The 13,996-nt window shown below is 39.7% G+C and overlaps 1 protein-coding gene across 6 annotated transcripts in view; it reads left to right on the plus strand.

Annotated features, from left to right (window-relative positions):
* The window catches only part of HK5 (histidine kinase 5), a 56,969-nt gene that overhangs the window by 15,431 nt on the left and 27,542 nt on the right, over positions 1-13,996 (plus strand). For all 6 annotated transcript variants that reach the window (XM_010244003.2, XM_010244004.2, XM_088892522.1 and 3 more), the window contains exons 6-7: positions 3,733-3,826; positions 3,929-4,135. In XM_010244003.2, coding sequence (XP_010242305.1) covers positions 3,733-3,826; positions 3,929-4,135 — 301 coding nt within the window. The remainder of the gene's footprint in view (positions 1-3,732; positions 3,827-3,928; positions 4,136-13,996) is intronic.

A 13,996-nucleotide genomic window follows, 5' to 3' on the forward strand; every position in this document is an offset into this window, starting at 1 on the left:
TCGATTTAAAGACCTAAATAAACTAATTGATCGGTTTGGGTTGCAGTTTTTGAATTTATGAACCGAGTAAAACTGATACATAATGTGTTATAGCCGTTAAAAACAAGTCAATTATCTGATATATACTGTAGACTACTTTTTCTAAAACATCACAAGACAATGGCATGACCTATCAAGTTTTGTAGGTCTGCAATCCTAGCCCCTACCCCCTAGGCCTATTTTTAGGCAAATGTGTACACTTCCTATGCATTGTTTAATTCTTTATCACTTTTTCATTAAATTTGTATTTTGATATTTGATTAAAATATTCAGATAATTATTTATTATCAAAACAAATGTCATAAAATTTGTACCAGACAGTCATAATGATTTTTCATTTTTATTTTCAATTTTCATGTCATTTCATACAAACCCCAAGCTGCAACCTATAAACTGCAAAAATACAATAAAATGGTGGATATCTTGGTTCGGTTAAAACCGACCAAACCAAGCATCTGACAGCATTATTTTAACTGGTTTGTGTTATTTTTTGGTTGGTTTCGGTTGGCTTGTTAGCCACCCCGAGATGGTCGGTTCGGTTGCTAAAATAATATGTAACGAAACCAAACCGACATGTGAACAGCCCTATTCCATACCATGTCTCAATCATCTTGTAGAAAACCATAGTGATTCTAGGTACTTTCTCTCGTTCTTTCATCAAGTGGATCCAAGTACATGTTGTAAAATGATCAATAAAACTAATGAACATGGAAGTAATGGGTGAAGGACCCCTGACCTCTGAATGAATTAAACCAAAAGGAGCACTGACTTCATTGCTAAAACTTGGATGGTTTGTTTTAAAATGTTGAGACATTTTGACACGCATGATAGAAAGACTTTCAAGACACTTTTTCAAATAACTTTGGAAACAAGACTCCTAACAACAGAAGAGACAAATGACTCAATCTAGCATGCTGGAGATAGACCAAAGTACTAGACTCCTTGCATTCACTGATATGAGTGGATGATGCCTTAAGATCCGAACTGATGTTTTCATTGAGATAATAGAGACCTCCAGACTCATGACCACTCCCAATCATTTGCTTTATCAACCAGTCCTGGAAAACACAATGACTGGGAAGAAGTCACAATACAATCTAAAGTTTTTGTTATTCTATAAATTGAAAGCAAGTCGGCAATAAAGTTAGGGACATGCAAGGTAGACTTGAGAGAAAGGGCTTTTCCAAGTTGAGTATTCCCTTTCCCATGAATAATAGAGAGAATCATCAACAACCTTCACTTTGTCTTGTCCGAAAACTAAGTGCAGAAGCAATACTTGTTTTGGAAAAAGAGAAGGAAGCAATAGAGGACTGTTTCAACCAAGCCTTAGCCTGATTGAGGATGTCTACTTCTTTAGTTTTGAACTTGGGTAAGCTATTTAAAGGAGTAGTGGTCTGTCTCATACCAGAAGAGTTATTAGTGGTTCCATTTTTGTGCATTCCATCCATCATATTTGAAATTGCTACATGTCCATGGGGTTCTAAACCTTTACTTGGTTTTTTATCCTTCCTTAGAGTTGCTGGTTTTAGATAAGGGTGCAGAATCCAGCATTTATCTTTGGTGTGTTTCTCCCCACCACAACGAGAATACTTAAGATTTTTCTTGTCTACCCCTTTCCAACTATTTTGAGTAGCTGAAGAAAGAGTAAAGTTTTCAACCTGTTGTGTAGGAACCTCCACATTCATCTCTTTCCTCCTAATTTTTTCATTTCTGATTAGGTAAAACACATGTTGCAATCTAGGGAGTTCATCTCTCCTCAAAATTTGAGACTGAATACCATCATATGAAGAGTCTAATCCAACAAGAAATTTAAACATCCTTCTTCAATTTGTTTTTGGTACATTTCCCTATCTTTAGAAATTTTTCAATCAATGATGAGATGATGATCAAGTTCTTTTCAAAGCCCTTCAAGTGTAGCAAAGTAAGTAACAATGGACACATTTTCTTGGTTCAAAGTTGCAATATCATGTGTCAACCTATAAACCCTTGCATTTTTTTTCTGTTGTCCATAAGTATTAGATAGCTTCTCCCAAATTTTATCAAAAAAAAAAAAAAGATAGTGCTGAACTGTCATAGCAATCTTTGGTGTCATGGAAGATGGCGGCCATGACATAACCAAGCATTTCTCTCAGTCCAACTCCCATAGGTAAGGTCTTCCATCTTTGGTTCCTTGACCTGTCCATTGATGTATCCTAGCAAACTATGACTTGTAATATGGAGTTTTGCAGAAATTGACCATTCTTTAAAGTTATATTCGTCCAATTTCACATCAGTAATTTGATGACTAGGGAAACTAGGGTTTTCACCATGATCAAGAAATCTTCACTTGATCTGTTTTCCTTTGGGGTTACTTCACTTGATTTTTAGGATGGCATTTAACCTTCCAAAAATTCAGCTATAAAAGAGGACAGCACTATTTCCACACTGGAACCAAAGAAGTAGTTTTAGTAACAATGTTTCAACTCGGGTTCTGCTGTAGCTTGCACAGGAACACTAACAACAACCTTTCAGCTTTGGTTCAGCTCTATGCTGAACCAAAATTAACCTGTGGTCTGAGAAATCTTTCACTCGTGGAGCATACCCAAATCTTCCACTCATGTGGTCCGAAAAGTCCCTTGAACTACACCTGCTTGCAGTCCACAAACTTGATCTTGACCTGTCTTCTACAGGTCACTCTAGTAGTCCAAGGACTAGTACAGCTCTGTGACTTTGTCTTGCTCTTGTAGAGCATACTCAAACCTCTTCTGGGTCTCCCTAGATCTTCTTCCAAGGGAAAAACCCTAGGATGAATTCAGCAAACCATTACAAATACTAATTTTTTTTTTTAAACAACTTAGAAATAGAAAGAAAGTAGAAAGGAAAAAGGAAAAAAGCAACAGATGGTTTGAAGTCGATCCAGAAGAAAAACTAGTAGTGCTTTGATACCATGTTAGTTTTCATATTAGAGAAGAAGAAGAAGAATGAGAGAAATGGGGCGGTGGCACCTCTAACAGCCCCTAATATTATTATTTATAGTAGGGTTTTAAGAGGAGTACAATGACAAATATACCCCTGATTAGTAGGCAGAAAAGAACATATTTGGACAATAAGGCCCATGCCCATTAATCCTAAGAAAGAAACATAAAAGAGGAGCACAGAATATAAACAAAACAGAGAACCTAAGCCCAGAACGCTAGGTCTCACAACATGGAGCAGGAAAGATTAAGTTTTTAAATTTTTATTTCAGGAAAAATTTGTTCCTTCGAACATGAGATGCTTCACTAGAATTTTTCAAAGTGTTAAGTTACTTTCTTAGAAGGTATATTTGAGACAACATAAAGTAAAACATGGATCATTTTTGTTGAGCTTCAGGAAATGTTTAAATAGAAAAATTTACATATTAAGACCCTCAAACCCATTAAATTTACCATCAGTAACAAGTTTCAAAAGTTTAATTTACATTGCAAAGTAGGTTATTCCATTAAACAGGCAGTGTGGCATGGCAGCAGTGTCATATCAGTTTCTTGCTTTGATTTTACATGCCTTTATTTCTGGGTTGAATCAATTTCACTTTATAAGACCAGAAGTTGTTTTTTGTGATATTGTTTTTGAACTTTTCTTCCTCCTTTTTACCATTTATTTATAATCATGGTTATTGAAGTGTATTTATGGAAAAATACAAAGAGGATAACTGTTTTCCTCACTGAATAACAGGTGAAAAAAAGAGAAAAAATGGCAAAGCTTCGAGAAGAAATGGCTGTTCAGAAGGCCAAGGAAACAGAACTGAACAAAACGATTCATATAACAGGTCTGTCCATTTATTAATCATTGAGTACTCTTGAAATTCACAGTGTCAAGCCTCTATGTTTGCAAAAACATCTCAATTGGTTTCATTCTATTCTTCTTGCAGAGGAAACCATGCGAGCAAAACAGATGCTAGCAACCATGTCTCACGAGATTAGATCTCCCCTTTCTGGTGTTGTTAGCATGGCTGAGATTCTAGCCACAACAAAATTAGATCGTGAGCAACGACAACTATTGAATGTCATGTTGTCCTCTGGAGATTTGGTTTTGCAACTTATCAATGACATTCTTGACCTTTCCAAGGTTGAGTCAGGTTCGAAGTTCATCTTTCTTTGTGTCTTTTTAAAGTATAACTATTTTTTTTATGATTCTAGATTTTCCTTTTCAAAATTTTAGTTTTAGAAAAGGAAAAGGAAAATGATACTGATTGTTTGTTTTTTATAATAGGAAAACTGTTCCATCCATTGCATAGGGAGTCCTTTGGACTGGCCAGGTGTCCAATCCTTCAGTTCACATTAGCACTATCCCCCATCTTGTATTGATGGTTTCCCCAACAAATATTAGCAGTTAAGAGTTAGAATTTTTTAACGGCTTTCCTGATGACCTGGTAGTTGAGATGGTCATGGACACTTAGCATCACTCTGAAAGTGGAGGTGTAGGATCAACCCCATGAAACATTAAGCTCCTTGTGGGATGGCTTGCAGGCTTCATGTACACCCTGCACTATCCTTATCTCAGAGTCCCTACTAATGATAACTAACCTGCTAACTTAAGGTCTAACCTTGGTTTGATGAGAAAGGGCTTGATAATGGGCCCAACCAAGGTAACTCCAATGAACATTGGCACTTCAGATTATGACATTTGAGAAAGGGCTTGCATGTGCATAGCCTGCCCATATGTTGAACCTCCACCTTTAGCACAAGGCACAGTATTGTTCCATGAATTGTTTTCATAAGTTGGTGTGCATACACATGTTAAATTGTATATGCCATGTTGGCCATTAGTGAAGGCCACCCCACAAGAGGATGTTGTTGGTCTAGGACTCCCATGGTTTGGCACCCAAGGAGAATTGCCACCCAGACCCAGTCACCCATCAAAGAGTATGCTAATCTTGTGAGGGGTAACCAATAGAAAACACATATAGGCAAAGAATATATTGTCTTATTTACAACCCAATCACTCAACATAGATGCACCAAGATTTTGCATGCTGAGCACATGTAAACCTTTATAGGCTCCCCTTCTCAAGTCATTGTTGTCCTTGATGATTCTCAAGTATAGTTAACAAACATTTGTTTCAGATTCATCCACATTGTTCTAATTTAGACTCTCTGCTTGAAACAAGGCCACCTTGGTATACCTGGATTTTACCTAATATTGGTTTCCGCTATTGGGAGGCTTCAACTTCCCCCTGCTAGTCATCCTAACTGCACCCATCAGCTTGGGTTACTTAAACCATGCCATGGCTATGTGTATCCACCCTTGTAACTATCTTCACCTTCTCTGTTTTGGGTACTTATCACACTGTGGAGAGTCCGCCTTTATTCTACCTCAAAGCTTGACCTGGTATATTGATATAGTCTCCCTCTTGGAGTTGGGGCCAACTTATAAACCTTACTCTTCAACTTAGACTCCCTGTTAAGTCAAGGATTGCCTAATGAACTCACCTTTTGGTTTAGTCTCCCGTGTTAGAGTCAAGGCACATCCATGAATTCACTTTGTCAGTTTAAACTAACATTCTCAAGTCAAGGTTGCTCAATAAGCTTGCTCTATTGGTTGGAGCATTGATGGTGTAAGTTTACCAATGTTGCTACCAAACATACACCCAGTGAAATTATGTGTTGGCTTCTGTGGAGGCTTTACTCAAAGATGTGAATCAGTCCTCTAATATCAGGTTTAAAATCAGTGATTAATAGTACAAATCAGATCTGAATGATAGTGCGAAGAGAAGAGGTAAGAGAAGAAGTCGAATTAGTCTTCCTTCTCCTCTAACCCTATTTTTTATTAATCTCTAAAACAAATTGATGATGACAAGTATACCCTTAAGTGGGCGGCCAGCTTGGCAGTTACATAAAGAAAATAAAATAAGAACAAATAACAGGCCCATTAAGTGAGGCCCATCAACATAAAATAAAAGATAAAATAATGGATATCACATAAGAGGCTGTTAGGGCCCATTCGGCCCAGTCTCTTTACACTCCCCCTCAAGCTGAGCATAGATGTCAATCATGCCCAGCTTGCTTATATAGTGTGTCAATTTTCCCTTGGAAACTCCCTTGGTCAAGATATCAGCTAGTTGCTCTTTTGATGTGATAAATGGTAAACAGACTTCTCCTGAAGAGACTCTTTCCCTTATGAAATGCCTATCAACCTCAATGTGCTTAGTTCTGTCATGCTGAACTGGATTATGTGCAATGTTGATAGCAACTTGGTTGTCACAATAGAGCATCATTGGTTGCTCGTAGTCCACCCCCAATTCCTCTAGAAGGGATCGTAGCCATAGTAATTCTGACACACCATGAGCCATTGCCCTGTATTCTACTTCAATTGAGGATCTAGCAACTACTGATTGTTTCTTACTCCTCCAAGACACAATATTCCCAACAACGAGAGCACAATAACCAGAGGTGGACCTTCTGTCGTCAATACATCTTGCCCAATCTGCATCAGTAAAGGCTTCCAGCTTCAAGTAGCACAGAACCCTTTCTGCAACAGCTAGATGAGTATCTCTGGGAGAATGCATAAACTGACTGAGAACACTTACTGCATAGGAAATATCTGGCCGAGTCATGCAAAGGTATAACAATTCCCAAGCAGTCTCTGAAACACTCCCTTATCAGACAACGGTGCACCATCTGTGGCAAAAAGCTTATGATTAGGATCAATGGGAGTGGAGATGGGTTTAGCTCCAAGTTTACCAGTGTCAGCAAGAAGATCAAGGACATATTTGCGCTGAGATATGAATATACCATCCTTAGATCGAACAACTTCAATGCCCAAGAAATACCGAAGATCTCCCAAATCTTTAATTTCAAATTCAGAGTGGAGAAATGCTTTTAGTTTACTGGCCTCTTCAATGTCATTACCCGTGACCACAATATCATCAACATAAACAATCAAGGTCACCAGAGAGTCATTTCTCTTCAAGAACAGTGTATGATCAGATTGTGTTTGAATGTAGCCAAAGGAGACAAGAGCAGCCCGAAATCTCTCAAACCAAGCCCGAGGAGATTGTTTGAGACCATAAAGGGATTTGTGTAGTTTACACACCTTGCCTTTCATTTCTTTCCCATACACTCCTGGAGGTAGAGACATATAGACCTCTTCATGCAGATCTCCATTCAAGAAAGCATTTTTAACATCAAACTGGTGTAGGGGCCAGTCAAAGGTAGCTGCTAGAGAAAGCAAGACCCTAACTGAAGTCATCTTAGCTATAGGAGCAAAGGTCTCAAGATAGTCAATGCCATACATTTGGGTGTAACCCTTGGCAACCAACCTAGCCTTATACCTCTCAACCGAGCCATCTGAGTAATATTTAATGGTAAACACCCATTTACACCCACTGGTTCCTTCCCTTCCGGCAAGTCCACAACATCCCAGGTATGGTTCTTATGTAATGCTTCAAGTTCAGTCATAGCATCCCTCCATTCAAGTTGAGACAATGCTTCCGGTACAGCCCTGGGTATCACATTTGAAGAGACAGAAGCAAGAAAGGAGTAATAGGAAGGAGAGATTGGAGATGCAATGGGCTGTACACTTCCGCTTGCCCTTGCGAAAAGCAATAGGAAGGTCAAGGTCAGGGACGGTCGAAGGTGGGTCGATAGAGGGCTGACTTGTTTCCTCAGGAACTGTGGGAGTGGCCAGATGCTCTTCTGAAGGAGTGGATCCAGTGGAAGAGGTGGACACCCCATGATCAGACTCACAAGGGATGGGAAGAGGAACAACTAGAGACATAGCAAAGGGTTCATCAGATTTCTCCCCCTCAAGAGGAACACTAAAGAACGGAGTCAACTCTGCAAAGGTGACATCCCGAGATACAAAGCGGGTGCTACGAACTGGATCAAAACAACAATAACCCTTTTGTGTAGAGGCATATCCCAGAAACACACACTTATGAGCTTTAGGTTCAAATTTATGCCTTTGGTGACTATGAATATGCACATAACAAGTACTCCCAAATACACGGAGAGGGAGAGAAAAGAGATCTTCATCCGGGAAGAGAAGACTAAAAGGGGTTTTAGAGCCAAGGACCCTGGAGGGCATACAGTTGATTAGGTAGGTAGCAGTATGAATAACATCTCCCCAAAACCTTACAGGAACATGGGATGCAAATAAAAGGGATCTGGCAACCTCAACCACATGTCTGTTCTTTCTTTCCGCCACCCCGTTTTGTTGTGGAGTGTAGGAACAAGAACTTTGATGAATAACCCCAAAAGTTTCAAGATAGGTGGAGAGGGTTTTCTCAAAATATTCCTTAGCATTGTCAAAGCAGAATATTTTGATACGGGTATTAAACTGGGTGAGGATGAGTTCATGAAAATTTTTCACAATGATTGGTACTTCATCCCGAGATTTCATGAGATAAACCCAAGTATAACGAGAATAATCATCAATAAAAAGGATAAAATACCTATAGCCCCCCATGGTTGGCATGTGATATGGCCCCCACACATCAGAGTGAACAATATGGAAAGGAGAAAGAGATCTTTTATTACTGATTGAATAGGAATGTCTACAATGCTTTGCTAGCTCACATGACTCACAATGAAGACTAGATAAAGACACTCCTTTAAACATATCTGGGAACAGATGACTTAAAGCAGAAAAAGACAAATGACCAAACCGAAAATGACATAACAAAATTTTGTTAACAGACTCTGACACAACTGACTCTAAAGCAACTCTATGAGGTGATCCCAAGGCTTGATCTGGTGCGTCCAACTGATATATTCCGTTCGCCTCATGGCCACTCCCAATCGTCCTCTGAGACTGCAGGTCCTGAAAAACACAATGAGTGGGAAAGAAGGTTATGCTGCAGTTCATGGACTTTGTTAAGCTACTAACAGATAAAAGGTTTGTGTTAAGCTTAGGAACATGGAGAACAAAAGATAAGAACAGGGTGTCAGAGGTCTTTATATCTCCTTTACCAGAGATGGGGGCAAGTGACCCATCGGCCAGGGATATTTTCTCTTTCCCAGAGAGGAGATGGTATGAACAAAAAAGGTTAGATAGGCTGGTCATATGGTCTGATGCACCGGAATCTATAATCCAAGGGAGTTTATGATTACCTGAAACTGAAGCATGATTTGCTGAGGCATATGTACCTGAGTGAGCAAAAGCCGATGAAGATGATGTACTGTTGGAAGGGTGAGTTGAAGAAACCATAGCTTCTAGGTGATTTAGGAGCCTCTCATACTTCTCAAAATCCAGCTTCATTGCAGCCAATTGCTCAATAGTTGATTTTTCTTCACTTTCCTTACTTCCCCCCTCAGGCATTATAGCAGCATTAGCAGTCTTGGATTTTCCCACCTGACCCTTCTTAGGGTTATTATTGTTCTTAAACCTATCGGGAAGAAGTTTAGGATGAAGCTTCCAGCAGGTGTCCTTTGTATGCTGTGGTTTCTTGCAATATTCACACAACTGCTCTCTTTTCTCAGTAGGGCCCTTTGGTTTCATTCCTGCATGTGCAAAATGTTCTGTAGATGGATTCTGCAACTGCACCTGCCGCCTACTCTCCTCACTACTTATCATAGCATATGCCTGTGAAAGAGTAACCTCATCCCTGGCCAAAATGTTCTGTCTGATAATATCAAACTTAGGGTTGAGTCCAGTGAGAAACTCAAACACCCTATTTCTCTCCACTAACTTTCTATACATTTCAGCATCCTTTTTACTCTCCCATACCACTATTTCCATAACATCAATTTCCTGCCATAGGGACTTTAGTATGGAGTAGTAGATTGCCACACTCTTCTCCCCCTGTCTCAGGTTCTTCACATCACTTTTCAATTTGTATGCTCTGGCTACATTCCATTTCTGTGAATAGGTCTCAGTTACACTGTCCCATATCTCCTTAGCCGAAGACATCCAGAGATAGTGCTGGCTTATATGAGGTTGCATAGAGTTGACTAACCATCCTATAACAGTATAGTTCTCTTGCATCCATCTTTCAAATTCAGGGTCTGTCTCTTCGGGTTTCACCTTGCTGCCTGTGAACTGGAGTTTTTCTCTACTACAAACATAGATTTTTATAGACTGTGCCCAAGCAAGATAGTTCGTCCCATCTAGCTTAATTGTGGTAACACCCGTCAAAATGGAATCTACTAGAGCAGGTCCAGAAGCTGGCACCTGCTTGAACTCACTTCCATATGTCTCCTTTAATCAAACGAAAATCAAAGAACAGAAAATTTTGACTATGTGAACTTACTTGAAGTCAAACCAGAACTTGGGTGCTTGAAAAGCTAGGGTTTTGCTCCGTCCAGCAGATGGGCGGGAGAGAGAAGACACTGCCGTACCTACCAGAGTAACCCAAACTCTTCCAAACCTGAACCTCTCCTTTAGCAGTCACAAGACACCTTCCAAGCACAGAGTGCCACACCCAAGCTTCACCTTTCCTGGTAACTCGAAAATCTCTAGTCGGCTAGGGTTTCAGGCAGCAGCAAGACAGCATCACTTCTTGGCAAAATTTGGCCAGAACTAAACTCTCCAAACCCTTCTACCAACTAGGCAAGTGATTCTCTATACTATAGAGAACCTATCTCTCCATACACTCTCTTGATTTTAGAGTGTACAGGAACAAAGAAAAAAAAGAAGAAAGAGGAACTGAACCCGCTCTGATACCAAGATGTGAATCAGTCCTCTAATATCAGGTTTAAAATCAGTGATTAACAGTACAAATCAGATCTGAATGATAGTGCAAGAGCTGTGTATGTCGAAGAGAAGAGGTAAGAGAAGAAGAAGTCGAATTAGTCTTCCTTCTCCTGTAACCCTATTTTTTATTAATCTCTAAAACAAATTGATGATGACAAGTATACCCTCAAGTGGGCGGCCAGCTTGGCAGTTACATAAAGAAAATAAAATAAGAACAAATAACAGGCCCATTAAGTGAGGCCCATCAACATAAAATAAAAGATAAAATAAAGGATATCACATAAGAGGCTGTTTGGGCCCATTCGGCCCAGTCTCTTTACACTCAAACAGTCACTGCTTCTGTTTTCTCCATCTCATGGACGTTCCACCAATGCTAGGCATGTCTATGGATGTGCTTCATTTAGTTCTTGTGCTGCTGTGCCTCAACAAGTTTTCCACCAATCTTCCATGCCAATATTGTGGCTTCCCACCCAAGTATCCTTTTGTTTGTTGTCATCATATTTTTGTCAACCAGTGAAAACCCCAATTTTGAACATGTCTTTGCAAGGTTATGAAACACGATCCATCCTTTAATGAATAGTGATGCAAGCATATTGTCTACGCCCCACGAAAATGAACAATTGTTCTTTGTCCTGCGAGAGAATGCATGCACCACACACTCTGCCACACAAGTTACAACATTATACCTTTTGTGGATGTTATCTGTGTCTTCCCCTGCATAAACTTTGCCTTAGGGTCATTGGAATGGGTAAAATGAGATGAGGTTTCTTCTTAAGCTAGACAATTTTTTTTTGCTTCAACTTGGTGTTGAATGGGAGTGCTATTAGACCACACTACCCAGGTGTCTACAACTTGTTTTTGCTTTCTGGATACAACTTGGAAAACCTTCTTTCTATTATATAATTTGTCATGATAATGACATTTCTGCACCACATAGGAACTCCAAATACTACTTTCCATAGTTGTTTTATTTAGAAGCAAAGATGACTGTCTGGCATCCCAGTCCCTGGCAGCCAGGAGCAAACCTTTTGATGAGAAAGGGCCTTCTAACAAGCCCAATTGAGGCTTTACCAACAGCCGGTGGCACTTAGGATCATGATCATTGACACATGAAGGGGGTGAAGTCGTTGAACCTCATTCCCCTTGTAGGCGCCCATGTGTGCACAACAGGTGCTTTATTTTATGTGTATACGAGAACTGGTTGGCTGAGGACACACTTGAGTGCATAGGAAAAGGATAACCCAGTATGTCCAACCATTGAGTGGCAAGGTTATAACATGTGCATGGTTGACTGACATGTTGCACCTCCACGTTTAACATGAGGTGCAATGCTGGTCCATGCACTGTCCCTATAGGCTTGTGTGTGTGTGCCCATAAGGAATCCTGGTAGCCACGGTGGCCATTAACCAAGGCTGCCCCACAAGGTGATGTCGGTTTAGGAGTGCCCTTGCCACCCAAGGAGAATGACCACCCCTTCTTAAAGAATGTGTTAAGCTTTTGAGGGGTAACCAGTAGAAAGCATCAATAGCCAAAGAATCACATTTTGCTCATCTACAAAACTGCCACTCACCATAGGCACACCGAGGGCATGCTGTGCCCATGTAGTAGACTGTCACAGTATAGCACCTTGCCCCTATAGATGCCAAAGACACATTACAGAAAAAAATGAATTATAGTTTTCTAATATAAGACTTGCCCTCTCAAAAAGGGATTATTATTGACATGTGGCTAATTTGGAGTTGAAATTTGCTCCATGAATGGAGGCTACCAAGGCAAAGATCTGGTGCCCCTTTCGTCTCCCAACTAGATTGCCACATGGAAGATTCCTGGCTTGTTTAGAGAAGCTCATTAACCACCTAGCAGTACTGCTCCCTTACAAGTGGTGAACTCACATAAAGTTCCAAATGATTATCCAAATGTTGGCACCAAACCCTTAAAATCTTACAGAATATTGTTGACATGACAACATTAAATTTGTTATTCTGGTTTGCAGTTTTATGGTGATCTAAATGAGGATTTTGAATAGGAGCAATAACATGAAATAGAAATTTTAACAGGTGAATATATGCATCCATGCAACACTAGGAAAAAAAAAGAAAAAGTTGAAGCAAGAAAAAAGCATTTTGCTGAGTTTTTTTTTTTAGTTTCATGTAAATCTAGAAATTTACTCTATGGTCACCAATTCATGGACTTGGCAAACTCAGATGTTTATTAATTCAGTCTTGAAATCTGGGATTTATGAAGTTAGGGATTCTGATGTTGAGGAAGTGATTATGGATGAGACTCATGAAATTGAAGGGACAGTTGATATTAGAAAAGGTGATGGAGATACTTGTGCTCTTGAGACTGTAATTAGTCCTACTGTAGATGAGAATTCGACAAGAGAAAGTTCAGAAAATAGAAGAGAGAGAAGAAAGAGAGATAAGAAGAAGAGGAGAAAAATCGTAGAGAGGAGATTTCAGAAAAAGAGTAGGTCAGTTAATGATTGCCACTCCACTCAATTGCTGTTTATATTAACACTTAAAACATAGTAGACTTACAATATTGCCCTACTGTTAACACAAATAAACAGCAGCTAACATAACTGAAATAACTAACTTTCTAACACTACTAACATGCTAACAGCAACATAAATAACATGATAACTAACTCTACACTCCCCTCAAGTTGGGAGTAGATATTAATCATTCCCAACTTGCGTGCAGCTATCTCCAACTTGGTCTTTGGTACTGTCTTAGTGAAGAGATCGGCAAGCTGCATGTTAGAGGCAATATATGGAAGACACACTTCTTGAGAGGCAATTCTCTCTCTGATAAAGTGTCAATCCACTTCAATGTGCTTAGTTCTGTCATGTTGAACTGGATTATGGGCGATGTTAATAGCAACTTGATTATCACAGTATAGCATCAGGGGCCTCTTAGAAGTAATGACCAATTCCTCAAATAGGGATCTCAACCATAATACTTCAGCCACACCGTTCGCCATAGCCCTGTATTCAGCTTCAACACTAGAACAAGCAACAACATTTTGCTTCTTGCTTCTCCAAGAGACAGGATTTCCTCCTACAAAAGCGCAATACCCAGAGGTGGATCTCTTATCATCAACACACCCAGCCCAATCAACAATTGTGTAGATTTCTATTTTCATGTGACCATTATCTTTGAAGAGTATGCCTCTGCCTGGACATCTCTTCAGATAAGCAAGGATCTTCTCAACTGCAAGGAGATGAGTGGTTCTGGGGGAATGCATATACTGACTAACAACACTGATTGCATAAGAAATGTCCGGTCGTGTGAGGCAAAGAT

This window comes from Nelumbo nucifera, chromosome 8 (genome assembly GCF_055504915.1).
Source record: "Nelumbo nucifera cultivar China Antique chromosome 8, China Antique-T2T, whole genome shotgun sequence".
Lineage (NCBI taxonomy): Eukaryota > Viridiplantae > Streptophyta > Magnoliopsida > Proteales > Nelumbonaceae > Nelumbo > Nelumbo nucifera.